The sequence below is a fragment of the Trichophyton benhamiae genome (genome assembly GCF_000151125.1).
Source record: "Trichophyton benhamiae CBS 112371 chromosome Unknown contig01145.0, whole genome shotgun sequence".
NCBI lineage: Eukaryota > Fungi > Ascomycota > Eurotiomycetes > Onygenales > Arthrodermataceae > Trichophyton > Trichophyton benhamiae.
This window is the reverse complement of record NW_003315111.1, coordinates 351,667-366,453: the sequence shown is the minus strand read 5'-3', so window position 1 is coordinate 366,453 and position 14,787 is coordinate 351,667. Positions and strand designations below refer to the sequence as shown.

Sequence of the window (14,787 nt, the reverse complement as noted above, 5' to 3'; positions counted from 1 at the left end):
CCAGCCAGCTCCGTCCGCCGCACCCTTCGCAGCTCGATCACACTCGATTTCTCCTCGCCGTGCCTCGATTATGCCAGATCAGAAGTCGTCTAACGATGGGTCGAGGTCCTCCCCAGAGCTTGGTCGCTCTGCCAGCTACATTCACATTCCCCAGCTGCTCGACGACAGCGAGACCGCCAGCATCAAGAGAACCATCTCGGAAGTGAACCTCTCGCAGCTCGCCACAGATGCACAGTCGCCTACACAGACCATCGACGTTGAGACCGGCAAGAGTATCCTGCGGCAGGCTTCGTTGCGAGAGAAAGCTGGCCGACGGCCACTACGCAACTCGAAGAACCACAACACGGCCACAGGAGCTGCTACAACTACCACTCCCACCGCTACTACCACCACCACTACGACGACGACGACGACGACGACAACGACAACGACCACTGCTGATACTACGACTCCTGATACCACCGATAATACTAGTACATCTTCTAATAACACCCCTTCAACCCCGGCCAGCGTCAATCCCAGCGTCGAGGTGACAGCTGCCCCCAGAGTGTCTACCGAACGCACCCGGAAGGCCTTTTCCAAGCCGTCGTTCGCGAACCTGACCCTTAAGCCATGGAAAACTTCTCGCTCACCCTCGCCGGTGCCGATGCAGTCTACTTCTACTTCTCCTTCCTCGTCTCCTTCTCCAGATCCCAAGCCTGTGTCTTCTGCAGCTACTAGCTCTTCTATAACAAGCACGCTATCTGTCAAGACAACGGATACAGGGTCATCAACGACCACGGCAACTACTTTGACCTCAGACTCTGCGTCCACCTCCCCCATTGAATCCTCAGGTACCACAACTCCCAAGAGAGGCCGCAGACCGGCCAGCATCGTCTCTCTCAAGGGGAAATCCCATGCCGAGTCCAGGAGCAACCGAGATTCTTCGCAACACTCGATACGCCGGAGACCGTCCTGGGATCGCCTGGTGGCCTCCGTCAGCTTGTCCAGCAGCAAACAGGATGTCCCTCCAGTTCCTCAGGTCCCCGTCTCCCAAACTTCACGCGCAAAGCCAGAATCTCCAAAGAAGAGAGACGAACTCTGGCACGTCTTCCGAGGCCTTGATGTGGACTACCAAAAGTACGGATTTCACGCTCTCCTTGCCCTTCCCCAATCCTAGCTAACAACTACAGATTTGCCTCGAAATCGACTCCTCTTAAAGTCAATGTCCTACGCTCGTCTTTCCTCCCCGTCCTTTCTCGCATCCTAAACCATCCGTCTAATCACAATCTCCGGCCAGAAGACTTGGACAGACGTACAAACATACTTAATAGATGGTGGACCGGCTTGTTGGAGCTTCTCAATGGACGAAATGGCCAGTCTATCACTGGAACAGACAGGCCTGTCTACCTGGAATCAATTGTTGCCATCATGACTCGACCAGAATGGCGAGTCCCTTTCCAGTCAAACGTATCTGGCTCTTCGTCTACTTCTACATCGAGGGTCGACTTGGCCGCTAGGTCTTACACCTCTCTGGAGACGACAGGATCCGACTTTCTAGCGGAATCAATCCACCATAATATTCGCAATACCTTCAACCAGAACTTACTTTCCCAGGTTGGCTACTCAATTGATCGTATGTCCGTGAGGCATACTCCGGCTAGCCTGGTCTCCTTCTGTGGTAAAACTTGTGCGTACGCCTTCTTCTTCTGTCCCGATGTCGCCAACGTCCTAGTCAAGCTCTGGAATATTTCGCCTACCTTACTCCGGAACGTCATAAATGAATTTGACCCTGGTCATGACCATGTGCTTAGAGGAGTGATGGCTGAGGAAATCTCATCCCAATTTCCCCCAGCTGTTCGGAACCTTGCGTTTTCCGGTCATTCGTCCTTCCTACGCGCTCTGCGGCGTAATACTTCAGTCCCGCTTGCTGCTGCCCAAATCAACTGGTTCGGCCCATGGGCGCCTCGCTGGGCCGGCCGGGATACAGACCTTTTCTTCGTCTTCTTGAAACATTTCTACCTCCTAATCACAGACCTGCTTCCATCCATTAGCGACATGTCGAAAAGGATATACGTTCCCGGATTTATTCCAGTGCACGCGCAAATGCTAATAGTCCTGCAAAATACTCTCAGCAAGCATACCGGGCTACAGCCCACGGATGCCCTTCATAGCACAGCAACTGCGACGTTTGATGATCTGCTGGACGGCGCAGAAACATCTGCTAGCCTACCCCTGAGGCAAACCAACTCACTAATATTAATGTCTGAGAGCAGGCTGATCATGACCCTGCGGGATTTCCTTGCAGACTCCTCGATGCAACAGCTGACAAAACAGTTATTCATTGAATCATTCTGCAAGATCCTCAAACTTGGCGCACGGAAGACGTCTTTATACGACCATAACGCTTGTTTTGCCTTATGCGACTTTGTCGAGGAACTTATTCCAATATTACCTCCGTACTGCCGTACCAATGACGTGCCTGATCCTCTTGACTGGGACTTTTGGCTAGATGTCTGTCTGGAAATGCTCAAAAGCAACAATTCCCTTACGGAAGTCCGGACTTTTGCCTTTATCTTCACTGGCTGGGCGGAGATCAACCATGATATCAGACGGAAGGAAAGGCTGTGCCTCGATATGTTACTAAGCACTGCCCTGTTCACCGAATATTTTAACCACTGGAGCCCCATGGTCCGCGGATACTATCACCGCTTGATTTGCTGGAGGTTAGCTCGGCATGATGGTACACAACAGTCAGAGCTTGATATGTATGTCTTTTAGGACGTGACTCTCCTTTTCTCTTTACTAACAGTTCTACTACAGTCGTATCTACCAAACCTTACTGGATAAATTAGGGCACATCTGGGAGCAGTTTGTTACCCATCAGTCAATTGCAGAGAAGGGACTTGTGGCGCCTGTATCGACTGCCCCATGTACACCAGCTCCTGGACGCCGTCTTATTATCATCAGAAACGACTATTTCCCGCCAGCCCCAAGTATGTTTGTGTGTCTGGACAATATCCTGCCACCTTCGATGGCAATCCGCTCACATAATGGAGAATCCTCAAATAAAGCCCAATCTTCAACAGCGGAAGCCGAATCCACTTCACCACAGTTAAAGAAGACTTGGAAAATACTCAGAACTATATTCAAAAGCAACTCAAATCCCAAGCCTGGAGAAGTGACCCCTCCTGGTAGCTCGAGCCCAGAGACTGCCAGCACTACAACAGCCAGTGAAGGCCGCAATGCAGGCGAACACCCTAAAGAAGATGGAACAGGCCCAGGCCCCGAATCAGGATCGAGCGCTACTCCGCGTCAAGCGTACACTTTCCGGTTCTGCCTGGAGTGGATTGACCGCCAAAGATGGCCAAGTAGGAATAGGCAGCTCTACCCCCCATCGCTCCCGGCACCAGCTCGCCTGTTTCTCCATGCCCTCCAAAAGCCTCCCATTAATATATCCGATTCAAGTTCTGGCTCCAGGTCCCATTCACGCTCAGGAACGGGGTCTGAAGACAGTTCTGAAACCGATTCGGCTACCGAAGAGCCCGATTCCCGGGTAACCAGTGGGACGATCGCTCCTCGTCCAAACAATGCATCAAAGAATCTCTTCGCTGCACGTATTCATCCTGCAAGTAATGGTCAAATGAACAAGTATGCAGGTAGAGCACTTGCTGAATGGGCCATGGTCGTATCGGAGTGTGACAATTTCTTTGAACGAAGGCGCGACGAAGGTGTCCCTTGTGACCGGTTGGTTGAGGTCCCAACCCTCGGTGCCGACAGCTTCCGCAAATAAAGACCTACCTTGGAACAAAAATCAGCAGAAGAAAAAAACCCAACACATAATAAAAGCAAAATTAACAGTTGGGGAAAAAAAAAAGATGAATGAGAAAAATGATATCCCTGGCCTGTGAGCCTGCTTTCAGAGAACCTATCTACCACCCCCGTATATAATTTCCCACCCGTTCCACTAAAAAGAAAAGATGACCTACTACTTACGTCACCATCACATTCGCTTTGTCTGCCCACTCTAGCAGGGGTAATTATCACCTGCACTTCACTTCTTCAAGTTGGTTACATGACTGCGCCTCCCGGATGGCAGCCAAGGTACCCTTCACCCACTCTAATACCCCCTGCAAATACAGGTTTCCTCAAGACTCGCATCGCATCGCATGACGCCCGTATAACGCATTGCATTGTAGTATTTACTTGTTCGATTCTTCTTCCCTTTCATTATTCTACCTACCCTTCCCCTGTTTACATCTTTCCTCTCTCCTGTTTTTTCTGTGTATAGATTCGCTTGGCTATGCATCTATTACTGTCCCCGAACTCAACCTTTCTAATTTATTACTTTTACTCACGTCCATTGTTTGGTCCGTGAGGTGTCAAGACCACTCATTAGCATTGCGCATGTACAGTTAGGAGTAACCCGGTGCTTCTCCTTTTCGTTTCTCTTTCATTCCCCCTTGGAGTCTTGATTATTCTATTGTTTATAATGGTGGGAATATATTCGATAGCATGGTATTGACACAAAATATGAACCTGTAATAAACATTCCTTTTAATGACCTTTGTATGAAATATTATCATACCAGTGGTAGAAATAGCCTATAGCTATTTATAGGTAAGGGGCGAGAATGAGGCTGAAAATACTCACGTGACACTTCTCTACCGGCTCCTCAAGCCACAAAGTGAAGCTTTAGAGCTTGACCTTTCAATGACAGGTTGAGACCGTGATCCTGGATGGGAAGAGCTACGCTGCTCTCTGGAAAGAGCCTGGGCAGCAAGGCACCATGTCTGAAAATTCTCCCCATGTCAAGTCTATATTCGACACTCCTCCAAGCAAACCGTCCACGGCGAAAAGATCACATTTTGAGCGCCAGAAAGCCGAAGCCGAAGCAAAAAGGCAGAGAGATAAGGCAGAGACGGCTGCAGTCTACGAAGACTTTGTGAAATCATTCGACCAAGATTCTAGCCCATCTACTTCCTCCAATGCGTTCGGTGGACGATCCACCCAGCAACATCATCATCATGCGTCTGCGACAGGTCACGGCCCCTTTAGCGGCGGTCCATCGAAACGACACTTTGCCGGGCCAATGCGAACTACCTCAGAATCGATCGGAAAACCACCTTTATCATTCTCCAAGAAACGACCATTTGAGTCTCTAAGAGACTCTCAACGAGACCGGGACAAGCCTCGTGGGATATTTGGTTTTGAAGGCGCGCGGGCGGGCGACTCGTTGAATGCATTCCAGGCATCAGACGACGAAGAGGAGACAACTATTGATAAAAAGGAGGCGGAGAAAGCAGCTGCGAAGCCTACATTGCATCTCGCATCCCTACCTCCTGGTACATCTCCCGCTGTTGTAAAGTCGTTGATTCCTCCGATATTGGTTGTAGACAATGTCAAGATATTACCACCCCCGCCGCCGTCAACACATGGAGTGAACGAAAAGAGAATATGGTCTGCTATTGTTACACTGGCTCATGACACTGCCGCCACGGATATGGATACGGTGGTAAGCTCATTACAGAATAAGTACTTGGGCTGGGGGTTTTATTTGTCGATTTCTAGACATCTATCGTCGGCCGCCATTCATTCAAGTATACCCATAGCTCCCGGATCTACGTCATTAACAAACCAACCCTTCGGTGCTCGGCCCATAACTCGTGCCAGTCAGTTTGGGCGCGGAGGGCCTCATCGTTCTGGAATCGCGCCACCTTCATCATATGATTCCAGATATGGGAGTAGGAGTAACCAGGGGCTTCAAGTCGACGTGAAGCCACCTTCAGACTTGCGACAATTGAAGCTGATACATAAGACAATTGAGAATCTATTAACGTTTGGACCAGAATTTGAGGCCCTGCTTATGAGTAGGCCGGAAGTTCAAAAGGAGGAAAAATGGGCCTGGATATGGAATTCAAAGAGTACCGGAGGGGTATGGTATAGGTGGAAATTGTGGGATATTTTGACAAATCCCGGCAAAAGACGCGGTAGAGGGCGAAACCATGCTTCAACTACCGTCATATTCGAGAATGGCCCTATGTGGTCAGAGCCAGAGAGAAACTTACGATTTGAATACACTACCAAACTTGAGGAGTTTGTTTCAGACGAAGACTATGATTCATCTGATGAAGATGATTCAGATAGAGAGGAAGAGAAGAGGCGGGATGACGCTGCGAATGATACAGGGAATGATGGAACTGGCCATTTGAATCCCTTGCAAAAAGCAAAGCTCACACACCTACTGGCCAGACTTCCTACATCACACTCAAAACTTCGGCGGGGCGATGTGGCGCGAGTCACTGCATTTGCAATCAAGCATGCTGGTGGAGGAGGAGATGAGGTTGTTGATATGATTGTATCCAATGTGAATAAGCCCTTTGCTTATACTTCTGCCAACCCAGAACGGCAAAAGGACGAAAATGGAGCTTCGGGGTCAAACAAGAACGACGCTGACGAACCTGTCAAACTCGATAATGAACCCACGGAGCAAAGCAAGAAACCAACTGCCGATGGGAAACTAGATACATCATCAGCCAGTTTGGTTGGCCTCTATATCATTTCAGATATCCTTTCATCATCGTCTACAAGCGGTGTACGGCATGCATGGCGCTATCGACAACTCTTTGAGAATGCCCTGAAACAACAGAAGACGTTCGAGAAGCTCGGTCGAGTAGAGAAGGAACTTGGATGGGGCAGATTGAAAATTGAGAAATGGAGGCGAAGTATCGGCATTCTTCTCAATCTGTGGGAAGGCTGGTGTGTTTTCCCACAGGCTAGCCACGAAGCATTTGTCAACTCCTTCGACCACCCTCCACCTACTGAAAAAGAACAAGCGGAAGAAAAGGCTCGTGTGGCAGAAGGAAAAGAGACGGGGGTATTTGGCAGCAAAGGCAAAAACAAATGGAAAGCCGTTGAAGATAACGGGACAACAGGGCAGTTTGACCCTGCTGCTAACCCTACGGACGGTGGCGACCCTATGGACCTGGACATTGACGGAGCTCCTATCGCCGATGATGACCTAGACGGCGAAATCTTCTCCGATATAGACGGAGTCCCCATGGAGGACAGCGATTTGGAAGAGACCGAAGTCGCTGCTTTGGGTCAAGATAAGCCACTCAGCAAGGAGCAAGAGGAAAAATCAGTTTCAAAAGAAGAAATTCCACCACAGGACCCTATATCTCAACCCGCAGAGCCTGCTCAACCTGCTCAAAAACGCCGTCGGCCGAAGGCAGAGGACATGTTTGCAGACTCAGAGTCCGAAGGCTGATAAGTAGTCCTTGCCAGCGTTTGAAGAGATCATCTTGACCGTCTTTATCTTACGAATACATCAATCTATCATCATCCTTCATGTAAATTATATTCAATACTCTTTTTTGAAGCATCAGCAGTCAACAGCCGGCTCTTCACTGTGATGTTGAAAGAAGTAAAAATATATATGTATTATTTGACTTCGAAACGGGGACTAAACGCCAAGAGTTTTTCCTTTGGCCGCCAAACCCCCCACAATATAAATAGAAAAAGCCCCTCCGTCACTTTCTTCGCGCCCAAAGACATAATCGCAGACAAGCAGTTCGATCGAAGAGACATAGAAGCGGCTACGAGACTACGATAAAGACAAGATGGCTGGTGGGTTTCTCCCTTTACGCGGTTTCCAAAAAGCCCTGGATCATAGTGATATTGCATTCAAAACTTCTTTCCACTCGCATCCATGGGATGGGAGGAATATCTTGCTATGAATCCCCTATTTAAGACTCTAGATGGCTAATGAGACGGTTTCAACAGACTTCGCACAGGTTGCTAGTACGTCCCTACCAATATCCTTAACCGTGATATCTTCCCACTTGCTGCCTTCTACGGTAGTGAGAGACCGTATATCTATAAGCCGGATGCAAAGCAGCCAGAGCGAAGAAGAGTCCCTAACAGTAATCGCGTTCATGGAACAGAGCAATTCGTCGAGTTCTACTACCAGACCTTCGATGAGAACCGGGGTAACCTTAGAAGCCTCTACGTAAGAGCTTGATGCGACCTTTCAATGACAGAACTACCAGGCGTGGAGAGCTAATAAAGATATGACACTATAGCGCGACCAGTCTATGTTGACGTTCGAAACCACATCCATCCAAGGAGCTGCTGCTATTTTGGAGAAGTTGACTGTGAGTACTGCCATGCGCAGGAAAAGCTGGTGAATCCAGGCTGTTGCGCAAGTCCCGGTTAACCTTGGCCATAATCATCTCTTGCTGACTTTGACCACTATAGTCTCTGCCATTCAAGAAAGTCGCCCATCAAGTAGCTACCCTTGACGCCCAGCCATCAAACGAGAACGGTGGAATTATGGTCATGGTCACCGGCGCTCTCCTGGTATGGAATATCCTTATCCTGCTTATCACGCATTATTCCCAAGTATGAAATTGTACGTGCGTCTCCTGACTCTCTCATCTCGCAGGTTGACGACTCGCCAGCGCCCATGAACTACAGCCAGACCTTCCAGCTCCTCCCCGATGGTGCCGGAAGCTACTTCGTCTTTAACGATGTTTTCCGCCTTGTCTATGGCTCTTGAGCGACGCACTGAGAAGAAAAACGGAGGACTCTATAAACAGCAGTTAGCCGGAGGAATAAAAGAATACAGGCAGCCACTGTTGTAATTAGTTAACTAGTATTTCAGATCGTGTTCTATGATAAGTTTCTTCTGAACAGTCGCACCTGAGACTGCTCGTCTCCAGCCATTATCAGCCATGAGCGGCCTTAAATGACCGACCAACCCCCGGTACCGGTACGGCCGCTTGAGAGCCTGCCTGCTCCTAGTTGGAAGCCGTTGGATCAGCTGTCCACGTATAACTGCGTGGCGGCGCCTGTGCAGAGCAACTCTTTAGGCTGCAACATTGTCCATTCGGGCTTAAATAGCCACCAAACACTCCCCTAGGCTACCCAAGTGTCCCATTCTGACTCTCTCTTTCACCTTTGTCTTCCATCTTCATCCCGTCGAGTCTTCCGAGTAAACAGGCTGTGGCTTGTTGTCCTGGTGAGTCAGCGAGTGAGGCTTGGCAGGCGAGGCTTGACCTTTCTGGCTTGTTTCGCTTTCAGGCCATCTTGTCAGTTACTCGCCTGGAAGGTCGACAGACAGTCAGTACAATCAGTCAGACAGCTTCGTTTCTTTGCTGGACAAGTCACTGATATCACCCTTCTGCCCTGCTTGCAGGCATCAGCTTTGTGAAACTCCGCTTAAGCCCAGGACCCATTTGTTATTGTTGTTGTGGCTTGAATCGCGCGTGAGCTGCCTTAAGAGTGAACTAGCTTCTTCTCCAGCTCTTGTTTGCAGCCCACAAGCCAGAGCAGAAGCCAGAGCAGCACTGTGAGTTGTCACTGATTTACCATTCTCTCAGATGCTATCTAAGAAGTGTCTGCTCCATTTCTATCGAAGGGGGAGTGCTAACTGTGGCTGCCAGTGTTGTTTACCCTCTATTGTTTTTGATCAGTTCCGGGCTCGCACAGAGCTCTAGGCTTCCACTGTTCCCACCAGCAACCCACCAGCATCGAAGGAGGCCATAGCCCGTTAAAAACATCATCAGCAGTCATAATGACGCTCGCCGAAGAGTTTAGATCAAGGAATTTCAGTAAGTCTATCAGACGGACTTCCTGGCCTGTTCCGCATATGCTAACGCCAGTCCTCCAGGCATCTACGCACAATGGTTAGCCGCTCCTACCGCTTCCTCCGACTCCAGTCTACCCAGCCGAGGAGTCCTGCTGGTTGCACTGCCGTTATACATGCCCGGTTGGAAGCTAACACCGTATATATAGGACCGGAATCCTCTCCATGCTAATATGCTTTGCTGTTGGAATTTCTAACCTCTTTCGTGTTCCATCTATCATACTTGCGTTCAGCATAGTATGCCTGTAAGTGAACCATTCAAATTACAGCCAAACGTGTCTTACGGCCTGCTAATTTGGCGACTGTTGCAATAGAGCCTGTTCCCCGGTCATCCTGTTTATCGAGGTACCACTGCTCCTGCGCATCTGCCCTACTTCGTCCAAGTTTGACGCTTTCATCCGCCGTTTCGCGTCCAACACAATGCGTGGAGTTATCTACCTTGCCATGAGCGTCATTCAGTGGCTCAGTCTTGTGTCAAAGGAAGCTACGAGCTTGATTGCGGCAGCCGTTTTCCTTCTCTTTACCGCCATCTTCTATGCTCTAGCTGCTGCTAAGGGCCAGGAATTTACCGGAAGTAAGACCCTTGGTGGACAAGGCGTTGCGCAAATGATGGTCTAAATGGGAATGACCAAACGATGTACCTTTGCGACCTTCCGTGGCCAGCCAAGCTACTTCCCTTCCCTCAACGATCGAGGGATAACCAAGCGCCTTAAGTATTCCCACGATGCACACGATCCCGCCTACTGTTCCTTTTTTCCCCTTTCCTTCTAAGCTGAGCTTCCATAGCGGCAACGGTTTTGTCACTGTGCCGCAGGTTTTATTCCAATTCCCATACGTACCTCCTACCCAATGATAGATACCAGCTTGCTTATGTCTTTCTTTCTCTTTTACTCTAATGGATGATCTCTCTTATCAGCTTGTCTCCTTTGATGCCATGGACAGGAGAAACTGATCTGGAACTGGACACTTCCAACCCTGGTTTATTGCTCTATTCCTTAGCCTCTCTGTAACTTCTATAGCTTTGCTCTTTTGTACCATCTGTATGTATTGTAGGCTATTACGAGACTCTATCATGCTATGTCTAACCGCCACTCCTCCGTTTCTCTCTTCTCTCTCTCCCTCTCTCTCTCTCTCCCTCCATTTGCCGGGCTCTTTCACTTCTTCACATGCCGTCCACGTGACCATCCGCGTCATTACTGGAGCTACGTAACTAACTTAACGACCTGGTAAAAAGCAAGGCAAAAACATCTCGAAACACGTTGGATAATTTGATATCAGTTACTACCAGGCAATACGGTCACTTGCAAGCCTAGGGCTGAACCAGCTATCACGTCGGGCATCAAACATGCTATGATCTCCTCCTGAGTGCCAAAAGGCAGTGACAGTGACGTCTTCATAGAAGGGCCTTAATACGGAGTATATGGGGCCTTGCTGACTCTCAGCCCCCTTCCTAGAGACAGCTCAAGAACCTCTCTTTCTTGACACATTTCTACTGCTATATACACCGGTAAGCATTCTCATTTGCAGTGAGGCGAGGTGCTTTCTGTTTTTTCCCTCTGAAGTTTCTCCTTGTCATATTTCATTGAATCGATCAAGATTCTTGCCACTTAGACCAAACCACCCAAGCTACCCCTTATTAGCACCTCATTCTGAGGTGAGTTCTATATAGAATCAACAGGGAGATTCTATATATACATGCCGTCTATTCTCAAGCATGTCTCGGAGGAGTCATAATTCCGTGTCAACTATACCTTCAAGGCATTCTGTGGGGGCTGGGTGTGAAAGCATTCGGATAGTACAGGCACTGACCTACCTAGAAGCGTTTCTCCCCTTTATCGACTTTGCAACTACATACAATATCAGCTTATTATACTACAGAATCTACTTGTTACCGCCATGTCAACCAAAGCCCCTCCTCCCATACCTCCGCGACCTTCTCGCTCTCCGAACAACGCCAACGCAAACCCTCCGAAGATACCCCCACGCCCTACGAGCCGTCCAGATAGAAACTCGCCCCCAAAGCTAGACAGTTTTGCCCCATCTCCACTGAATGCGCCGCCTTCTAGATTATTAGGTGCTGATTCACCGATTGATCCTTCCATCAGGCCTGATAGCGCTACTCTTCCTCCAACCGCTCCAAAGCTTGTTGAGCTTAGGAACCCCGTTACGCAGGGAGAAAAGGTAGCCGGATACGGGGTAGAACAGCCCGCAGAGACAAGGAATGTTCATCAGGACCTTCATCTACACGCACCTCGGCCTTCATTGCCGACTTCAAGTGCAACAGCACAGGTTCAGGCCGTGACTCGGACAGACGCTTCACATGGACATGAAACGGGATCGGAGGAAGATGTCAGTAACCAGTCACTATATCCTAAATCAGGCATTCCCCATATCCAGCTGGAATCGTCAAATGCGTCAACCAGTCAGAAGTCTTATCCCAATGATGAAGGGACCGCTGCCCCGGAGATGGGACAAAGGGTGCCTATGTACCCTAACGCGGGATATGTACAAGCACCATCCCCGTCGCCTGGAACATCCAGCCCCAATGAGCATCGAGATAGTCACAGCCGGACTAGAAGTAGACAAGAACCTCCAGGCAGCTATGGTCTCCATGGGCACGGAGTAACTCCTGATGACCCATTCGAAAAATCATGGTACCAAAAGCATCCAAAAGAGCTGGCTCTGGAGGAACAGGCGTTTCATGCATCAGGTGTTGGCAGTCCACGTCCGGACTGGGCAATGAGCAGTGAGGATCTGAACAAGATCGTCAAATCATCCCGAGTTACAGGTAGGACTCCTTAAACACAACTACCTTATCATAGGCTTAGTCTAACGATTCTAGGTGCATCCGATAATATGATGGGTACTCCCGACGAAGAGCTAGGGAATATTATGACCGAACAACTTGCCTCTCGTCTCCAATCACCACCAGCAGAATCTTCACTACAACATGAGGTACACCGTGAAGATCCAACTTCTCATCCTATACCTGAAAAGCAGAAAGATTTAGAGAGCCTGGATGACGCTCATAATAAGAAGGCAGAATCTCATGAAGTAAAGATTCATGTTGATGAACCTTTACATCATCAGCATCATCCAGATGGCTTCGCATTGGCACCGGAACCTGAGGCTAAACTCACAGAACATCTACCGGAGGAGGAAGATTTCCCCGTACTTGCTTCGGATGAAATTGACCCAAGCTCTGCGGCATTGCAACCTGCTGTGTCCCCTCCCTTTGAACATAAACACCATGATCACATACAAGATACTGAATCTTCCCAGCAAAGGGAACAAACACGCCCTACAGGTTCTGGGAACAAAGGGCTTGAAAGTAATAACCCTGGGGATCAGGGTGAAAGTGAATCCATGCCTGTAAAGCATACTAAAGAATACGAACCCCTATTCCATGACGATGACAGCGAAAGACGTCTATCTCCGGAGCAGCGCTTCAAGTCACCAGTCAGCCACACGCAGAGGTTTCCTAGTAAGGATATCTGGGAAGATGCTCCCAGTAGTACCCAGCTACATGCAACTGTGTCAACTCCAGATATACCCAAACGGCCTAAGAAGGATGGGTCAGAACATGAGGCTCTATTTGAGACACCTGAACAGGAACAGGAAAGGGTGCGAGAAGCAGATAAGATGCTGGAAAAATCTGGCTTGGAGGAGCCTCCTGCTCATCTAGAGGAACCTCGATCTGAAGAGGAGGGTCCAAAACAGCGTTTTCCTAGCAAAGATGTCTGGGAAGAAGCCCCCGAAAGTCAACAGCTCACTGCTGCCGTAGAAGCACCTGCAGACTCCGAGAAATCAGAAAAGCCAGAAAAGCCATCATTGCCTTCACTACCACCCAGACCTTCAAGGCAACCTGATAGATCTTCCACAGAGGAACAGGGGGACATATCACCAACGAAGACTCAGGCCACCAGTCCAACTGAACTAAAGAAGCGGCCATCAATCCCTGATAGGCCAAAGCCACAGGTTCCCCAGAGACCTACAAGGAAGAAGGGCCAAGAATCAGGTGAACCGTTGTCAAAAACTATATCTGGAGAAAACGCAGACGATACAGCCCCCCCTGCTACAAAATCCAAGCCAGCACTTCCTCCACGGGCAGTTGGCTCGAAGATTGCAGCCTTGAAAGCAGGGTTCCTTTCTGATCTAGATAGCCGTCTTAAACTCGGTCCACCAGCTCCCAAACCGAAGGAAACGGAGAAAGAGGAAGAGAAGCCAGCAGAGAAAGGCCCACTCAGTGACGCCCGCAAGGGAAGGGCTAGAGGGCCACCAAGAAGAAAACCTGCCGCCAAGTCTACTCCGGCAGTAGCAGAGGCTGAGAAGCCACAAACTCCAGAAATCAAACTTGCTGATCCATGGAATGTTTGGTCAATCGGTCCTGACGGGGAAGTGAACGTTCCGGGCAGTCAGCAGGGTAAACCCCTTTCTGAGCCTAATGATATCCAGTCAGAATCTCCCTTTGCACCTCCCCCCACGAAAGCAACTGTGTCACCTCCCGAAGACCCGGAGAGCCAAGCACCCCCGCCATCCAGCATTGACAAGGCTGTGGAATCCGCAGTTTTCTCTCAGGCTGCAGAAGCTGAAGGCGATCACACTCCTTCTGGGGTGACACATTCACCACCACAGCCAGCCGTGGAAGAACCCCTTTCTTCCAATCTAGTATCCAGTGAACACTCGGAGAAGCCTGAAGCTCCAGCTGAGGCAGAAACTGATACAAAGGGATCTGGTGAGAGTAATGCCAAGTCAGAACCTTATTCTGGATTGAAAGCATCTGGAGAAGCTCCAAATGCCGCTGGTATAATGGATAAACCGAAGAGAGCCAGCTTTGAGGAGGATTGTGTGCCAGCAGTTGAAGCCGAAGTCGAGCGAACATCAATTGCTGAGTCCAGGGGCGAGGCTGAAGATGCGAAGCCCGTCGAGAAACAATAACCGCCTCCCGAACTTAACTATAGCTGTATTTATTTAGGATATACATACTTGTTGTCAATGTTTATACGGATTCATTACTCTAAGACCGTCTGCCCAGTTGGTAGTGTGTTCTTACCTGGTTATAGTGATATCCGGGTCCTTGGGTATTTCCACGAGAAAGACACCTATACCCTTAAATCGTAGTGGTCCTCACGAGTGATTGACCTACAATCACCTCATTC

The 14,787-nt window shown here is 49.3% G+C and overlaps 5 protein-coding genes across 5 annotated transcripts; all 5 read left to right on the top strand.

The window, feature by feature from the left end:
• Positions 1–70: 70 nt before the first annotated feature.
• ARB_05507 (uncharacterized protein) lies at positions 71–3,772 on the top strand (the record flags this gene model as incomplete). The annotated part of the gene is made up of 3 exons (XM_003016064.1): positions 71–1,119; positions 1,173–2,747; positions 2,803–3,772. 3 exons carry the CDS (start codon positions 71–73, stop codon positions 3,770–3,772), a joined length of 3,594 nt encoding a protein of 1,197 aa, XP_003016110.1.
• Positions 3,773–4,768: 996 nt separating this feature from the next.
• On the top strand, positions 4,769–7,249 carry ARB_05506 (uncharacterized protein; the record flags this gene model as incomplete). Its single annotated transcript, XM_003016063.1, has 1 exon — positions 4,769–7,249. One exon carries the CDS (start codon positions 4,769–4,771, stop codon positions 7,247–7,249), a length of 2,481 nt encoding a protein of 826 aa, XP_003016109.1.
• Positions 7,250–8,075: 826 nt separating this feature from the next.
• Positions 8,076–8,539, top strand: ARB_05505 (uncharacterized protein; the record flags this gene model as incomplete). The annotated part of the gene is made up of 3 exons (XM_003016062.1): positions 8,076–8,135; positions 8,239–8,382; positions 8,426–8,539. 3 exons carry the CDS (start codon positions 8,076–8,078, stop codon positions 8,537–8,539), a joined length of 318 nt encoding a protein of 105 aa, XP_003016108.1.
• A 1,254-nt stretch (positions 8,540–9,793) lies between these two features.
• On the top strand, positions 9,794–10,246 carry ARB_05504 (uncharacterized protein; the record flags this gene model as incomplete). The annotated part of the gene is made up of 2 exons (XM_003016061.1): positions 9,794–9,873; positions 9,943–10,246. 2 exons carry the CDS (start codon positions 9,794–9,796, stop codon positions 10,244–10,246), a joined length of 384 nt encoding a protein of 127 aa, XP_003016107.1.
• Positions 10,247–11,524: 1,278 nt separating this feature from the next.
• On the top strand, positions 11,525–14,566 carry ARB_05503 (uncharacterized protein; the record flags this gene model as incomplete). The annotated part of the gene is made up of 2 exons (XM_003016060.1): positions 11,525–12,416; positions 12,471–14,566. The coding sequence occupies 2 exons, from the start codon at positions 11,525–11,527 to the stop codon at positions 14,564–14,566; spliced, it is 2,988 nt and encodes a 995-aa protein (XP_003016106.1).
• Between the last annotated feature and the right edge of the window lie 221 nt (positions 14,567–14,787).